This window comes from Polypterus senegalus, chromosome 3, assembly GCF_016835505.1.
Source record: "Polypterus senegalus isolate Bchr_013 chromosome 3, ASM1683550v1, whole genome shotgun sequence".
Taxonomy (NCBI): Eukaryota; Metazoa; Chordata; class Cladistia; order Polypteriformes; family Polypteridae; genus Polypterus; species Polypterus senegalus.
Window position 1 is genome coordinate 297,300,180 of NC_053156.1, and position 17,914 is coordinate 297,318,093.

The following is a 17,914-nucleotide window of genomic DNA, read 5'->3' on the forward strand; positions in this document are numbered from 1 at the left end:
ATCTTCTTCTTCTTCTAACATAGTAGCAGAATGCTGGTGTGGTAGTTAATGTAACTACCTAACATAACCAGCATTCTCTATCTAGAGTATTTTACTTGGATGATAGTCCATATTTAGTGTCTGATCATCATCTTCTTCTTCTTCTTCTAACATAGTAGTAGAACACTGGTGCAGTAGTTAGTGCAACCACCTAATACATACAGTATTGACTATCTTGAGAATATTCTTTTGATAATAGTTCACCTTTAGTGCCTAATCATCATCTTCTTCTTCTTCTTCTTCTTCTAACATAGTAACAGAATGCTGGTGCACTAGTTAGTGTGACCACCTAACAATACAAGCATTGTCTATCTTGAGAATATTACTCTGAAGATGGTGTATGTTAAGTGCCTAATCTTCTTCTTCCCATTGTTGTTCTTCTTTTATGTGAGTGGTACAGTGGTAAGTGAAGTTGCCTCACACATCCAGCATACTAGGTTCAAATCCCACACTTGATCGGAGTAATGTTTAAAGTCTACATATTCTCACTTTGTCTATGGGTTTTCCAAACATGTGCCTATTACGATAATTTGTGAACTCTAAACTGGCTGACAGTGTGTGCATGCGTGTTACAAAGGTTGAAATAAGACATTGGTTTAATGTGATGAATGTGGGTAGAGCCAGTTTCTGTAGCCTTCGGCCACCACCCAACTTAAACTGCACCCCACCTCCTTGGCCCCTCCCATAGGTGGTGAGCCCATGGGGAGGAGGACCCACGTTACCTCTTCGGGCTGTGCCCAGCCGAGCCCCGTGCAGGCCCGGCCACCAGGCGCTCGCCATCGAGCCCCACCTCCAGGCCTGGCTCCAGAAGGGGGCCCCGGTGACCCGTGTCCGGGCAAGGGAAAACGTCGTCCAAGGTTTTTGTTCTTCATTGGAGGTTTGTTGAACCGCTCTTTGTCTCATCCCTCACCTAGGACCAGTTTGCCTTGGGTGGCCCTACCAGGAGCATAAAGCCCCGGACAACATAGCTCCTAGGATCATTGGGACACGCAAACCCCTCCACCACGATAAGGTGATGGTTCAAGGAGGGGTTTCAAGGAGACCATTTCCAGTGAGAGTTGGACTCCGCCAGGGCTGCCCTTTGTCACCGATTCTGTTCATAACTTTTATGGACAGAATTTTTAGGCGCAGCCAGGGTGTTGAAGGGGTCCAGTTTGGTGGACTCAGGACTGGGTCACTGCTTTTTGCAGATGATGATGTCCTGTTTACTTCTTCAGGCCATAACCTTCAGCTCTCTCTGGATTGGTTCGCAGCCGAGTGTGAAGCGGCTGGGATGAGAATCAGAACCTCCAAATCTAAGACCATGGTCCTCAGTCGGAAAAGGGTGGAGTGCCCTCTCAGGGTTGGAAGCGAGATCCTGCCCCAAGTGGAGGAGTTCAAGTATCTTGGGGTCTTGTTCACAAGTGAGGGAAGAATGGAGCGTGAGATCAACAGGCGGATCGGTGCGGCATCCACAGTGATGCAGGCTCTGCATCAGTCTGTCATGGTGAAAAAGGAGCTGAGCCGTAAGGCAAAGCTCTCAGTTTACCAGTTGATCTATGCTCCTACCCTCACCTATGGTCATGAGCTATGGGTAGTGACCGAAAGAACGAGATCGCGAATACAAGCGGCTGAAATGAGTTTCCTCCGCAGGGTGTCTGGGCTTTCCCTTAAAGATAAGGTGAGAAGCTCAGTCATCCGGGAGGGGCTCAGAGTAGAGTCTCTGCTCCTCCGCATCGAGATGAGTCAGATGAGGTGGCTCGGGCATCTGATCAGAATGCCTCCTGGACGCCTCCTCGCAACTCCAACCGGGAGGAGGCCCCGGAGAAGACCCAGGACACGCTGGAGGGACTATGTCTCCCGGCTGGCCTGGGAACGCCTTGGGATTCTCCCGGAAGAGCTGGAAGAAGTGGCCGGGGAGAGGGAAGTCAGGGCCTCTCTGCTTAAGCTGCTGCCCCCGCGACCCGACCTCGGATAAGTGGAAGAGGATGGATGGATGGATGGATGGATGGATGGATGGATGGATGGATGAATGTGGGTAGAATAAGAAAGGGACAAATTCAAAATGACACCAAGATTCCTAGCAGAAGAAAAAGGTCTGAAGACATGGTCACTAAGGGTGATTGAGAAGGAGCTCATGTTCTTAAGTTGAGCTTCAGCACCAATTAGCATGATGTTGGTTTTTGTTACTGTTTCATTTTAAAAGATTATATTCCATCCAGGTTTTAATTTCACTGAGGCAAGTTGTAAACATAAACAACTCTGATGTACTTTCACATTTAACAGTACAATAGATCTGAGTATCATCCATATTGAAATGGTAGCCCAGTCCTAATATTTGAATAATTTGGCCAAGGGGGATCTTGTAGATACAGAAGAACTGAGGACAGCAGACAGAGCCTGGCGGAACTCCTTGTGTGACCAGTGCTGAGCCGGACCTTCTGTTGCCAAGACTAACAAATTCCTGCCTATCAGTCTGATAAGTCATAAAGCACAGGAAGGCAGTGCCAGAGATACCCAGAATGTTCTCCATGCCTGGCAGTATCAAGTGCTGAGGCCTAACCGATCATCCTGTCAGAAATACATTGGATCAGAGTGGCCTGGGCATCAGGGTCATCAGAATTTTCCACCTGCTAAGTGAGAATGAAACCAACTGAAGACACTGCCAGAGAGGCCCACCCGTTGTCTAAGGTGATTGATAAGAATGCTGTGGTCTGTGGTGTCAAATGTTGCACTCAGGTCTAGGAGAACAAGAACAGATATGTGGCCTGTGTCCACATTAACCTGAATTGTCATTGACTGCTTCAACCAATGCAGTTTCTGTACAATTATTTGTTCTCAAACTTTACTGAAACTTATCAAGATCAGAATGTTTATTCAAGTAATCATCTAACTGTTGTTTCACTTTTATTATTAATTCAGGAGATATTGGTATCCAAGGTCCTCCAGGAACTGAGGGGCCACTTGGCCCACTTGGACCCAAAGGAGCCCCAGGAGATCCAGGGCCCAGAGGTAAGGAGCTCAGAGTGATGCTGAATTTTCTTTTCTAGAAATTCCCAATGGTTTCACCCCTCAAGCCCCCAGCACCCAGGATGACACTTCTTTTTCTACTCATTCTTCCCTTTCTTGAAACTAAAGCCAATCATCTGTATCATGAAATGATCTGATGACTAACCTGCCATTTGTTTTGTAATCTTTCCTCCGTTTTTGTCATTTCAGGTGAACGGGGTGTGTGGGGTCCTCCAGGGAAAGTGGGACCAGCTGGGGAGAAAGGGGAGAAGGGAGAAGTAGGAGCCCTCGGCAGGCCAGGTAGGTCATGACATCATGTCCCAATAAGTAAGTCCAGTCTGACTGTCTAATGTTGTATGTCTGTCTGTATGATGGTCATGATAATATTTAGATCAACATTTGGTCCTCTGACAACTAAGAAATTCAACTCAGAAATGTGCATGGTGATGAGTTTGGGGTATTGGAGATTGTGGTGACCTGACTACAACAAAAATTCCTTTTGTTGGTAAAAAGATTGGCAGTGGGCAAAATGGACAACAAATAACAAAGAACTAGGACCCTGGGAGGAAATTCCACTTGATAGCCATTAGGTTATCTGAGGTTAATCTAAGGAGATAACAAAAGGGACGGGATTCCCTTTATGGAATTTACCGAAGGTATATGAGAACGTATCCAGACCCCATCACTTTTCACAAAAATCAGAAATATCTCATTGACACAAGTATTCAGATCCATTCCTCAATACTTACTTAAGACTTCTTGACATTTGACGTGACAAGATTCATAGACCTGGATTTGAGGATTTGGTGCCATTCTTCTCTGCAGATCAGCTCAAGCTCCTTCAGGATGGCTGGAGACCATCATTGGACAACCATTTTCAAGTCTCTCCAGAGATGTTCAATTAGGTTCAAGTCTGAGTTTTGGCTGGGCCACTCAAGGACATTCACAGAGTCCCACCTGTGTTCTTGTTGCTTTGTCCTATTGGAAGGTCAGCCTTTGGCCCAGTCTTCAGTCCAGAGATTTCATAAATGGGTTTTCATTAAGAATAACTCTGTTCTTTCAGCTATTTCTCAACCCTCAGTAGTCTTTCAGTCCTCGACCCTATAGCATGATGCTGCCACCACCATGCTTCACTATTGAGAAGGCATTGCGCAAGTCAGGAGTGGTGCCTGGTTTCCTCCAGACATGATGCTTAGCAATGAGATCAAACAGTTCCATCTGGGTTTCATCAAAGCAGAGAACCTTGTTTCTCATAGTCTGAGAGTCCATTAGCTGCATCTATGCAAACTACAAATGGCACCTAATATGCTTTTTACAGAAGAGAGACTTCCCTCTGACCACTTAAAGACCAAATTGGTGGAGTGTTACAGTGATTATTGTCCCTTTGGAAGTTCCTCCCATCTCCATATACAGTTCTTCTGAAGCTTAGCCAGAGAAACCATCAGGTGCTTGGTCACCTGTCTTATCAACGCCTTTCCCCCACGATTACTCAATTTGGCCAGGTGTTCCAACCATCTTCCATTTAAGAATTCTGTAGTCCACCATGGTCTTTGGAGCCTTCAATGTTGCAGGTGTTTTCTGTAGGCCTACCTCTGATCTATGCTGTAACACGATTTTCTTTCTCTAAGCTCTGCTTAGAGTTTTTACTCAGCTGTGGGATCTTCTATAGACAGGTGTGTGCCTTTCCTACTCAGTTCAATCAATTAAATTGATCACAAGTGGACTCCCAATCTCACTGAGATTGCATAGGTGGTGAACCAGCTGAGGGTAGGGAATCTACAGGGATCTGTGGTATCCGGGATGAAATTCTCCAGGCTGGTGGCAAGGCTGTCCTCCTGGCATTGTAAGCAATATTTGATTCCATCTGGGAGATGGACATCATCCTAACTGACTGGAAAACTTACCTGTACACTGGTACTGTGAGTGCTGTGCAGAGTGGAGGCAGGACCTCTGCATTTTTCCCAGTTGATTCTGGGGTTCATCAGCGGTGTGTTCTGCTCCAACTCTGTTCAATGCTTGTATGGACTGGGTGTTGGGCAGAGTCATTGGGCCCAGCAGCTGTGGGGCATCTGTTGGTAAAGAAAGATTCACAGATCTTGACTTTGCTGATGACGATGTGATCTTTGCGGAGTCAATGGAGGCTCTGATAGAGGCTCTTGAGAGACTGAGTGAGGAGTCTGAGTGTCTTGGCTTGCAAGTGTCCTGATAAAAACCAACATCCAGGCCTTTAATGACCTCTTGGGCAGGGCCATCAGCGGTGTGTCTGTCTGTGGTGAGAGTGTCGACCTCGTCATTGAGAGGTTTACTTACTTCGGCAGTGACATTCATGTCTCTGGTGACTCTTCGTATGAAGTTAGTAGACGGATTGGGAGAGCATAGGGGGACCATGAGGTCACTGGAAAGGGGTGTGTGGCACTCCTGATATCTCTGCAAAAGGATGAAGGTCCAACTCTTTAGATGCTTCTTGTTTGTGAGACAAGGATGCTGTCCAGTAACCTGAGATGAAGACTCGTCTCCTTCGGTGCTGTGTCTCTGCTGAGAATCCTTGGGTACCACTGGTGTGACTTTGTGTTGATCATGGAGTCCCGAATTGTATTGTATTGTATTGTAAGGGAGCGTCAGTTACAGCACTACAGCCATGTGGCATGATTCCTCAAGGGTGATGCGGCTTGCAGGACTCGAGTAGCTGGACCAGGCCAAGGGGATGCTCACGTAAAACCTGGCTGCAACAGACACAGGGTCATTTCCAGAGTGTGGGACTGGTTCGAGTGTCTGCCTTGAGGGTTGCCAACCAGGATCCCGAGTTGTTTCATCGTGTTCATAATAGCACTCAGTTTTGTGTTCATTTTCTCCTCCATCATAAACTCCAGGGGGTCCAGAGTGCGTCCCATAACTGAACTTGCCCATTTAATGAGCTTGATGATTCGGTGGTCTGCTCTTGATTTGATGTTACCTACCCAGCATGCTACATTAGAAGATATAAAGGATGTCACTTCCCACATAAAAAGAACACTGTCTACTATGGAAGAAGAGCTTGTCATTAATGTGGACTCCCAAGTATCTGTAGGAGTGGACCACCTCCACATCTACTCCTTGAATAATGGCTGGACACAGAAGCTCTTTGGTGTGTTGAAGGTCAATAAGCAGTTCCTTGGTTTTGCTGATGTCACACTGCAGGCAGTTCTCAAAATTGTCCCCCTGACTCGTTTCTTCTACCAATTGTGACGGGCAGCCGGGGCCCACGCCCAGCCGGGACGCCTCTGCTGCATATGTTCCGGGGTAGCAGCCATGGACAGCTCAAAACCTCTCCTGGGATGCTTGGTGACAGCCTCCCTGGCCGACGGTGATTTTCCAACCTCCCGCAGGGCTCCACGGGAGATGGAGTCCTCCACAGTCTGGCTGGGAGCGGAGGTGGCCGCTAGGGGGAGCTGCCTGGATTCCACAGCCCGACTGGACAAATCTTCAGCCCTACCCAGAAGTGCAATTGGGAACAGATGGTCAAGCACCTGGAACACGTCCGGGTGGCTATAAAAGGGTCCAGCCACCACCACTCAGGAGCCAGAATCGGGAGGAGGAGGACTAAGCTTGACGAGGAGTGGTGGTAGAAGAAGAGAGAACGGTGTTGTGGGTCTTTGTTTTGTGCTTTGGGACTGTGTTGGGCTGTGGGACATGGGAAAGATGTGCCCCATGGCTGAAGAGAAAATAAAGAAAGGTTTTTCATTGTATACGCACCTCCGTGTCCATCTGTGTCGGGTCAGGTGCCTATAGAGCACCTTTTTGTTACACAATACACCCCCATAAGTACAGACTTGTCTGAGAATTTCTGCAGGTGTCCTGGCCTGCTGTTATACTGTATTTATAAGTCTGTGGTGTACAGAGTGAAGAGAAAAGAGGCAGGCCTGTTCCTTGTGGTTCAACTATGTTGGGTTTATGGATACATGTGGAGTAACTTGTTAAATTCGCTTTGTTAAATTCAGGGCCGCCAGCCAACGAGAGTCTCATTGCAGCGCTGGAATCCCAACTTGAGTCGATGTCCAGGCTGTGGGAGCAGTTTGCTAAACTCGAAAGACGTAAGTAGTGCCGCTCTGTCTACAGCATGACAATAACAGGTGTACCTTTGCAGTCCAGTTCATTGTACGGAGTCATTGCCTATGTCAGAAGCACTGGAGGCAGATGCCAGCTCTGGGTGGGGCGCCAGTCACTTGTAGGGCCCATTTACATACAGTGCTCATCATAATGTTTGGGACAACGACTAATTTTTCCTTGATTTCCCCCTCTGCTTCACAGTTTAAAACTAGAAATCAAACAATTCAGACATCGTGATTAAATTACACATGGCAGACTTTCATTTAAGGGGACTTTTCAGTGACACACAGCACTTTTTTCTACATTGTCCCCCCATTTCTTGTCACCATAATGTTTGGGACACAGCAATGGCAGGTCTGTTAAAGCCGTCATATTTAAGATTTTGTCGCATATCCCAGCATGCAATGACTGCTTGTCATCAGCGATTCACAGAAATCAGAAGGTGCTGAAGGTCTTCTCATGTGATGATCTGCCAAGCCTCTCGTGCAGCCATCTTCAGCTCCTGCTTGTTTCTTCATGTTTTCTCCTAAGTATATGGAAGGCCTGCTCAGTTGGATTGAAATTAGGTGACTGGCTTGGTCATTCAAGAATTTTTTATTTTTTAGTTTTGATAAACTCCTGTGTTGCCTCAGCAGTGTGTTTAGCTTGTTACCTTGTGAGAGGATGTGAGTTTGAAGGTCTTTACTGAACTTGAGTAGATCAGATATTTTTACACACCTCAGAATTCATTGTGGCGTCAGCAGTTCCATCATCAATGAGAGAAGTGTGCAGGACCTCTGGCAGCCATACATGCCCAAGCCATAACACCCCCAGCACCGCCATGTTTAACAGATGAGGTGGTCTGCTTTGGATCTTGGGCAGTTCCTTGTCATCTTCACACTTTGCTCTCACCATCACTCTGATGAGGTTCATCTTTATCTCATCTGCCCACCAGACCTTTTCCCAGAATATAGCAGCCTGTTTCAGGTCCTTTGTCCCAAACTGTCATCTGGCCATCCTGTTTTTGTGGTTTGCATCTTGCAGTGTGTCCTCTGTGTTTCTGTTCATGAAGTCTTCTGCTGATATTCGTCTCTGACACGCACACACATCGGCCCCCTGAAGTCTGTTTCTGATCTGTCAGTCAGGCATTTGTGGCTTTTTCTTGACCATAGTGAGGATTCTTCTGTCATCAGCGGTGGAGGTCTTCTTTGGCCTACCAGTCCCTTTGTGAGCCCACCAGTGCGTCCTTTCTTCTTCATGATATTCCAGAAAGTTGATTTTGGTCATCCTAAAGTTTAACCAAAGTCTCTAATGGTTTTATTCTAGTTCTTCAGCCTCATTATGGCTTCACATGACTTTCACTGGCGCAGCTCTTGTCCTTATGTTGAACAACGGCAACTACAGACTTCAAAGGGTAGAATCAAGCTGAGGTATCTTATAAAGCAACAAAACCCACCCGAGGAATCACAAACACCTGTGACGCCAAACATTACAGTGCCCTGAAATGCGGTGACTGTGTAAAAAAATATTCTGACTGAATTGTCTGCAAAATGAAAGTCTGCCATGGGCACTTTAATCCTGTTTGATTTGTTTGATTTGTAATTTTAAACTTTCGAAGAACACCGTAGTGGCGCTAACGGCGAGTGAAAACTTCAACTCCCAGCAGTCTCTGCAGTGGCTCTGATTGGTCATCTGCTGAGGGTGCAGGGGCTGCTGGAGACAAGGAGGCCGGCATGACATTTTAAAGGAGGCCAGTTATATACTGTATATTTTTGTTGTTTCGTGTCTTGAGTTACCTGTCTGTTTGCTTTCTCGCTCAATGCCTGTGGATTCTTTTGTTTGTCCTGGAGATCGTCTCCTGTTCGGTGTATGGACCGTCTGGTGTCTTCCTGCTACACGAGGACTGTATTAGGATTGGTTGTCGACCTGCAAAGAAAGGAGCGCTCCTGATCCCATCAGGAAATTCTGGTAGGGCTGATCTTTACAATCACATACAGCGAGCTGATTTCTGGACTATTCATCTCCGTCATTTCATTACCTCAGTTGCCGTTTTCTATGGACTTCATCGTGTGTGGGTTTTGTTAGATGTTTGTTATCGTTGAATTTGTGTTTATTGCATAATCCCCGGAAGGGAACTGGGCTGGGATCATTGCTATTTGCGTAATGTGAAAAGATTACGACGGACACGGAAAGAGGTTTGGGGGCAACTGCCCGTATACTTCAAAATAGGATGATGGTTGGTTCAGAGTTTTACAGACTTTAGTCCAAACAAGAACAAACAGACAGGCAAACATGGCGGCTTTAAAGTCAGGCAGGGGAAGTGATGTCATCAGGACAGGAACTGGAAGTGATGTCATTGGAGCTAGAAACCAGAAGTGATGTCATCACACCCCTTCCCCCACCAACCCCAAGTCACCACCATTATCCACCCCCAAACCCCCCCATCTCTCAAGCCTACCCACCCCAGAATCGGAAGTGACGTCATCGGTTCCGGAAACAGAAGTGTTGTCATCGGATCCAGGCGAAATTTCCCATGGTCGGTCTGCTGATGAAAAAGAGTAAGGATCAGTGAACTCTGCCATCTCCTGGTCTGGCATGGAATTATCTTCCTTTGAGCCTTTTAGCTGCCTCTCATGTGCACGTATGACAGTAGTTATATTTCATTTATTATTGTTGAATACAGTCTTCATTTTCTGTTTTATTACCGGTGTGCTTTTTGTCTCTGGGAGGGAGTGTGTGTGCATGAGTCGGGCCAAGGCTGGGTGTATTCCTGGGATCCCCACGGAAAAAAATAAATAAATCACCGTCATAGGCGGTGTGAATCTTAGCTGAGTTTTTAGTCCGCTACAACGTGCCTTTATCCCAAACATTATGGAGAGCAGTGTATATGTCAATTTACAATAAAAGATGCCTCTGGGATGCTGGAAGAGCCCGTCCACTCCATATAGTAGCTGGTCTGGGATTTACAACCAAGCCTGCCTTCCAGAGCATCAATCAATGTGCCCTCCACCCCAACACCTTATAATCTAATCAATTCAAATTAAATGTAGGGGCTCATCCCCTAATTCTCCATCTAAACTGAGCCATATGCTATTCCACTAGGATCATGTCTCCAAATAAAAAAGGGAATCATCCACACCTCTGCTGGAGGCCTAAGAAAAATCCTGAGTTTTATGGATCTGCTAAATCACAACAGCTTTTCCATTTATGTTTCTGGTCAAGTAAGGTGTCATACAGTCCAGAATGAGACACATTACCTGAATTGTGAGGGAGCATCAGTTACGGCACTATGGCTATGTGTCGCGATTCTCCGAGGGTGATCGGGCTCATTGTTGAGGACCTGAGTGGCTGGACCAGGCCAAGAGGACACCTACGTAACACCTGGCTGTGACACATAGATGGTCATTTGTGGAGGGTTGGTCTGCCTAGGGGGCTGCCAACCAGGATTCTAAGGCATTATTAAAGTACACATTGAAGACTTTCATTTAAAAGGATTTGGATATAGAAATGACACCACTTTTTACATTCTCCCTTAATTTCAAGGGAATATTTGGGACAATTGGCAGGTTTGTGGTTCCTCAGGTGTATTTCAATTCCTTATAATATTCCTTGGCATCCTTCTACCCTTTGGGGTCTGTAGTTGCCATTATTCAACATGAAGACAATAGCTGTAACAATGAAAGTCAAAGAATCCATTATGAGGTTGAACAACGAGAGTAAAACCATTCAAGACGTCAGTGAGGCCTTAGGATTACCTAAACCAGTCAGTTAGTCAGTCATTTTCTACCCTGCTTAGTCCTAAACAGGGTTGCTGCGGGGTGCGGTAGTCTAGGATTTCAAGGATTCAGTCCTCTGAATTGATTCCTTTCTTCATTAAATGGCAGCCAAACAGAAGCGGGATATGAAATGAGCCGAGAGATGACCAGCTAAACTGGAACGTCAAACTCCCAGCCAGTTTCACTCCAACCAGTTTCTTAATGAGAAGCCAATTCTTGTTGTTAATTAAAGCCGTCATTAAATATCAGGACTTGTCGCTGCTTTCATTCGGCCACAGCAGACTATTGATTTTCTGTTTTTTCTAAGACCACAGTCAAGATGTTTTGGTAGCCTGAGCAGACCAACATGACTGAGACCTTCACCTTTTTTATTTTCAGGTTAGCTGGTCATGTTTTGTGTCTCATTGTTGTTTGGCTGCTCATTAAGGAAAAAAGAAACAACTAAGGGGGTCTGAGTCAAGTTAATCAGCAGCAATTAAGAAGGTGGTTAGAATGAAAACCGGCAGACACTGCTGCCCACCAGGACCGAAGTTGGACACCCCGGGCACCATTGCTATAGTCTAAGGAGTCTACCTTGACCAAATCGGCCTGTTTCCTTCATCATATTGGATGATTTACTGTATCACGTTTCACATGCTTTATTTGCCTGATTAAATTTCTTCCCATCCTATCTTGTGTTCTTCCTCTCAGGCTTTACCTTCACACACTGGAGGCTTCATAAACACAAGCTCTTTGCTGTCACCTTCAATCCAGGCACCTTTGAAAATGGCCTGAAGCTTTGCAAGGAGGCAGGAGGTATTATGCCATACCCAGAGAATGAAGAGGAAAACAACATCTTCCACGATTTGTACAAAAAAGTCGGACTGATGTACATCGGTGTCACTGATACGAAGACAGAGGGGACCTTCGTGGACCTTAAGGGCAGACCTTTGTCATTCACTAAGTGGAAGGCTGGAGAGCCCAATAACTCAGGAGGCAGTGAGAACTGCATTCATATTTGGCATAATGGAGAGTGGAATGACACAAACTGCAATAGTGAAATGCATGCCATCTGCCTTTTTCTGCCAAGTTCTGTGTAGTTTTACGTTGCCAGGACAAGTTGGGGTTACTGAGAGGGTTTAATTGGCATAGACAAAGCTTCTCCATTTAGCTTGCCTGGATCAGCTACTAGGCTTTTACAAGCAGATGCGTATCATGAAATAAATGCTTACCACAATTTCCATTTCTTAGTCCCTAGTGTTATTGTGTGGACTTTCTTACACCTTCCTATGTGATTAAATTGTTTAGAATTCAATTTTGTTATTAATTTTAAGTTTCAGTTCTGTTTTCACCTCATTGGTTTCATTTACCATCTTGTTTTCCTTGTTGTCATATTTCACATTCATTACCACTGATGACATCACCCCCTCTTTACAGTATTAACATGTCAGCCAAGGCACAGTACAGCATCCTTCGGCAGGTAAAACTGTTAAAGAAGACCAAAATCTTAGAAGTTTAAAGAATTCAAATAAAGCGACAAATCTAAGGTGATGTTTCATGTTTCTGTGTATATGAATATTCGATTGATTTGTCCTTTGAATTCAAGGCATTTTGTTGTTTCGTGATTTCCTATGTAAGTGCCCAAGAGGGTAGATGGGCATCCCAGCCAGGTTGGAAGGTGTGGCCTACAGGGGGCGCTCCAGCTCCCCAAAAGATAGACGCAAGCACAAGTTCTTTCTAATACACAGGCTTTTATTTACAGGTGGGAAACTCTTCCCAAATGTTTCCCACTCACGGAAACAGTACAATAAGCACAGATGATAAAGGACACAACAATGCCTTTCTTTTCTTCTTCTTTCCCTCTTCCTCTGTCTCTCCTTCCACCTCCACTCCTCCCCACAAACTTCATTCCTCTTTCTCCCAACGCTGGCTCCTGGAGCAGTGGCAGTGGGCTTCTTTGATCCAGTACCTGGGAGTACTTCTAGTGACCCCTTAGTGTGGTCCGGAAGCACTTGAGGTAGAAACCCAACCAAGTATGGCTCCTCTGTCCCTGCAGTAAACCCAAGCGACACTCATGGAACCCAACAGGCCTGTGCCAAACTCCAACTCCCATGAAGCCCTGTGGAAATTCCAGGCACCGCTGCAACATAGTGGGGCTGCCGTCTAGCGTTCCAGGGGAGGTAATGTCCTGTGCCTGTTTCCTACCCTGGTCCTTCCATTATTGAGGCATCCTGAACAGTTTATGGCTCTGGCCGTCTGCACAAAAAGCTAATTTCCTGCCAAGGAAACACCTTCATACCAGGTTGAAGTGATATAATGGATGGGCTGGCAGAAGCTGGAAGAGCAATTCCATCCCCTTTATGACAGGTGGCAGTGGTCCTCTTGTTGCATCCTAATTTAGACACCCACAGGGATGCTTGGGAGTTGGGAGTCCAGAATCGCAGCCCTATCAGGATTCCTGGGTGCTGGTAGAGGGCTCTGTCAGGGGAGGACCTCCCTGCTTTCCATATGATCTAGAAGGGCTTCCAAAAGGACATACTGTGACATCAGAAGCATTCCCGGGTCTGCCTTGAAAATGAGCCCACCACCTCATATCGGAGAATCAGGAGGCAGAAGTAAGAAAAAATGTACTTGTTTGGTGTATTTTGGCTGCTGTTTGTATCTGATAGTGTTGGTGAAACATAGAAATTATTTTATTGGAACCCCAAATTACAGTAAATGAGCTGGCATTGTGTTTGAGTTCTGGGGGCTCAGTGGCACCTCTTTGTGGTTACAACTAGGACTGACCTTTCTGCTTCCTGCCTATTCTTTACATAAGAACATAAGAAGTGTGACAAATGAAAAGAGACCATTCATTCCATCCTGCTTGTCTGTGAAGTTATAACTGAACTGCCCCAGTCATCTAAGTGAGAAGAGTCTTAATGATGAGCTCTTGAAGTCCATATCTTGGTAGTTTGTTCCATATTCCCACAGTCCTTACTAGCTTCAGTCCTTAATGCCCTTCTCCTTAATTTCTGGTGGTGTCCTCGAGTACGTGATTCACCGTTAAGTTGAAAGAATTCTGCTGGATCTCCTTTATCAATGCCGTTGAGGATTTTGAAGACGTGGATGATGTGGATCTCCTCTGCTTGAGCCTAAATAGGTGTAATACTCAGAGTCCGTCACAGTACAACATGTCCTCAAGTCCTGGGATGCTACTGGTTGCTCTCGGCAGCAGAGATTCAAGTAGGAGGATTCCTGAGAAAGTTGAATAATTTTGCTCATGTGCAGAGAAGCCCTGTTGTGGTGTGAAATTTCATTTACAAGTTGATAAATATTTTGTATGTCTTTATTTGTAATTTAGACAAAGCAAGTCTTTAGGACTGAATCTTTGTATTTTTACAACAGGGTCGATGGAAGTGCCTAAAACCAGTTTGGCAAGTGTTTCTCTGCAGGACTCTCTCAATCAACCTCTGCATGGATGCCCACTACCTAGCTGGCGAGCTTCACCTTAACAAAGGGTATTGAGGGCAGGTGTGAAACCATTGTGTCGCACCAGAATTCTATTGCTCTAAAGTTGCCTGTTTGGTTTTAAATCAGAAGCCATTAAGTACCACAGAGCCCTATTGATAGCGTAGAGAATCTGTAAATTTGCTTGCTTTACTCATCCCTCTCTTTCTTACACCATCTGATGAAGGAACATCTCACACACTGTGAACTGAAAAAAATCACACTGGGAAGCACAACGCGGCAGCCATATTGAGACAGGCATGTGGCCTGTCCTGAAGAAAGCTGACCAAAAATGATGACTTAACTGGAAACATTTTAAGTAACTACAAGCCTGTGTAACCCTAACCCTAATTATCAGGTTGTATGGTTGCCAATATTCACTTGCACTTTGCTCATTGTTACTATTTATGAATATTATCAATAATACATTATTTAAAGTGTAACTTAACTCCTGCTTGTCTTTTACTACACCTATTTGCCTGAGATTATAAATGTAGAAGGGAAGGTGGTGAGAAGTTATATGCTACAATAGCTTATAAACAGTGGTACATCTGTGAGATTTGAGCCATTCTGACAAAAGGCTACATCAGCATACTCCCAATTGTGCCCCTGTAGAAGGTGCTGAGGATGGCAGTGGGGATTCTCACTCTCTTCAGCCTCCTAAGGAAGTGCAACCCCGCTGAGCTTTCCTGGCCTTGTGTGTGGTACTGAGAGTCCAGGAGATATCCACAGTGATGTAGACCTCCAAGAATTATGTGCTGTGGACCCTCTGATAAAGCCATTGATATGCAGGCAGCCTTTGCTGTGAAGACCACAATCAACTCGTTTGTCTTGTTGACATTAAGGGATGGATTGTCGTGCCCACACCAGCTCACTAATTGTTCCACTTCTGCTCTGTCAGATGTTTCAGCTTCATTACAGATGAGTCCTACTGCTCTTGTATCTTCAGCAAACTTAATGAGCTGATTTATGCTGGCTTTGGCAGTACAGTCATGTGTTGGCAGGGTAAAGAGCAATGGACTGAGCACACAGCCCTGAGGGGCCCCTGTGCTCAGTTTGATGGCACACAATGTTTTAGTGCTCACATGTACTGTCTGTTGTCTTTCAATCACTTCCATGATGTGGAACCTGTAGGCTCTGGTAATGTTATGGATTGCTGCCCTGAAAATGTTTCTTCGTCAGCTTGTCACAACAGTCAGGACAGCACTGCATGGACATTCTGCCACCCACTAAGCACAAACAGTCCCAACAGATGTGTTGTGTGCAACAAGCGTGAGCAGCACAAAGAAACGCATTGTATTTATGGCACGTGTTCTTCTCAGCCTGCGCTCTGTGTGGTGCCTTCCTTCAAGGACTTTCATCAGTCATGTTGCTGGTGTGAAAAGGAACAGACTCGACACACGTAATAAAGGTTTGGAACAGCCATCCATATAATATTCCTAGCTGTTTTTTTCAAGCAATCAGAATTGTTGACAGTACCGAGTCCAAGATAGAACTGATGAGGGTTGGGAAAGATGGCGGCTTTAAGTGATCAGACTGGAAGTGGTGTAGGGTAACCGGAAGTGATGTTCTTCTGACATCAGCCTGTGTGTCGGAACTGGAAATGGCGTTCTTCTGGGAGCCGGAACCGGAAGTGACGTTCCCGCGGCTGGTCTGTAGAGATAACAGGAGAAGGTTTCGTGCACCCCACCCTCCCCTGGCCTGGCGTGGAATTGCCTTTACTTGGTCTACACAACATCCCCCTACTCGCACGTGTGTGACACTGGTCAAAATAAAGCAATTAACAGTTTCTGTTGATAATAAAATTGCTCCTTTCTAATTCATTTCATTACAAGTTCTGATAGAGTTTATCATAACAGCATCCTGGTAATAAATGGTCCAGCAGTCAATGTGTTCAGGCTTGCGTTTACTCGTAGCTGCTGCTTGTGGCTAATTACACAATTTGCGCCGCACTGAAAACTAGCAATGTGGTGCAGTGAGTGAGTGATCACACAGGAAACAGTGCTATATTTTCAATGGTGGTATTCATAATATTTCCATTATAGCTTGGTAATATCCCCCTCAAATGAAACTACTGCAAATAGTGACATCAAACATGCGTGAAGCAGATCAACAATAACAACAACAAAATTCATTTCTATAGCACATTTTCATACAAATGATGCAGCTCAAAGTGCCTTACAACATGAAGAAAGAAAAAATTAAAAATATAAAAATAAAATTAGGCAATACTAATTACCATATATACTCATGGATAGGTTCTCCTGCGGATAAGTCAGGACTTGATTATACTGTATGATTTCTGGAGTTTTATAATGTTGGTCGTATAAGTCGAATGCGGAAGACTCAGGCTATTGTTCCAAGAGATTATGATATGCCCACCTGAGAGAGTAACCATGAAGCACATGGCCATTTTTTTTTGTGTGGGTGCAACAATGCGCTGTATCAGCGTGTGCTCCTAATCTCTATCTCTCTCTATTGTGCCTACGTTCGGTAATACCCGAAATTTTCCGAACCGACATTTGCTCTGATTTGTGTTTTTTATATCTTACACCCTCATACACCTTTATCGTAAGAGCATCCCTTATCTACGATGGAGCGTTCGATCAGAAGAAAATATGAAGCTGTGTTGAAATTAAAAGTCATTAAAGTAGTGAAAGAAATTGGTAACTGCGCTGCTGCAACGAAGTTCGATGCACCTGAGAAACTGGTGCGAGACTGGAGGAGGCAAGACGATGTAAAAGAAAAATTAAGTTTTGCATTTTTGAACAGGCGTACAAGTCAGGGTCTGATTTTATGATTGATTTTTTGGGATTCAAGACCCAACTTGTTCAGGGTAGTGCAGATCTAATTATGCAGATCCAGACCGTCTGGATGATTTTGATTTATGTGGGGACAATTCCAGTTCGGCATGAAGACGATTCTTCATGTTGTCAGTTTGCACACTTCTCGATGGTCCAGGAATTTTCAGGTGATTTTCTATGTAGTAAACTTAAAAAGTTATAGCGTAATAAAAAGTGCATAATTAGATCTGGACCACCCTATACACGAGTATATACGGTAACAAAGAATAACGTAAGGTCCAATGGCGAGGAGGACAGAAAAAACGAAGTCTGCAGGGATTCCACGGCCATGAGGCATGATTTTCCTCATGATTTTCAGGCTTCAAATGGAAGAATAAGATGATGATGATTTTTTTGGAGAGGAATATAGCAGATAAGGCGAAAGAAGACCCCAAGAGATTCTTTCAGTATTTTAGTAGTAAAAGAACAGACAAGGAGGAGGTGAAGAGCATCAGGAATAGTAAAGGGGAATTAAAAGATACAGACAGTGAAATAGCGGATGCCCTAAACTTACATTTTTCTGAGGTGTTTACAATTGAGCAAGTGGATAACCTCAGAGCAGTAACAGGGACTACTAAGGAGGTACTGAGGGATTTGGAAATTGTAGAGGGAGAAGTGCTGCTCAGATTAAATAAGATGAAATCAAACAAATCACCAGGACCAGATAATATTTACCCTCGTGTTCTTAAGGAGGCTAGTGAGTACAGATATAAACCCTTGACACATATTTTTAGG

At 44.9% G+C, this 17,914-nt stretch overlaps 1 protein-coding gene across 1 annotated transcript in view; it reads left to right on the top strand.

Annotated features, from left to right (window-relative positions):
* The window catches only part of LOC120526718 (pulmonary surfactant-associated protein D-like), a 55,601-nt gene that overhangs the window by 3,375 nt on the left and 34,312 nt on the right, over positions 1 to 17,914 (top strand). The window contains exons 2-5 of the mRNA XM_039749874.1: positions 2,941 to 3,030; positions 3,238 to 3,327; positions 7,005 to 7,097; positions 11,559 to 11,936. Of these exons, the coding sequence (XP_039605808.1) occupies positions 2,941 to 3,030; positions 3,238 to 3,327; positions 7,005 to 7,097; positions 11,559 to 11,936 (651 nt within the window). The remainder of the gene's footprint in view (positions 1 to 2,940; positions 3,031 to 3,237; positions 3,328 to 7,004; positions 7,098 to 11,558; positions 11,937 to 17,914) is intronic.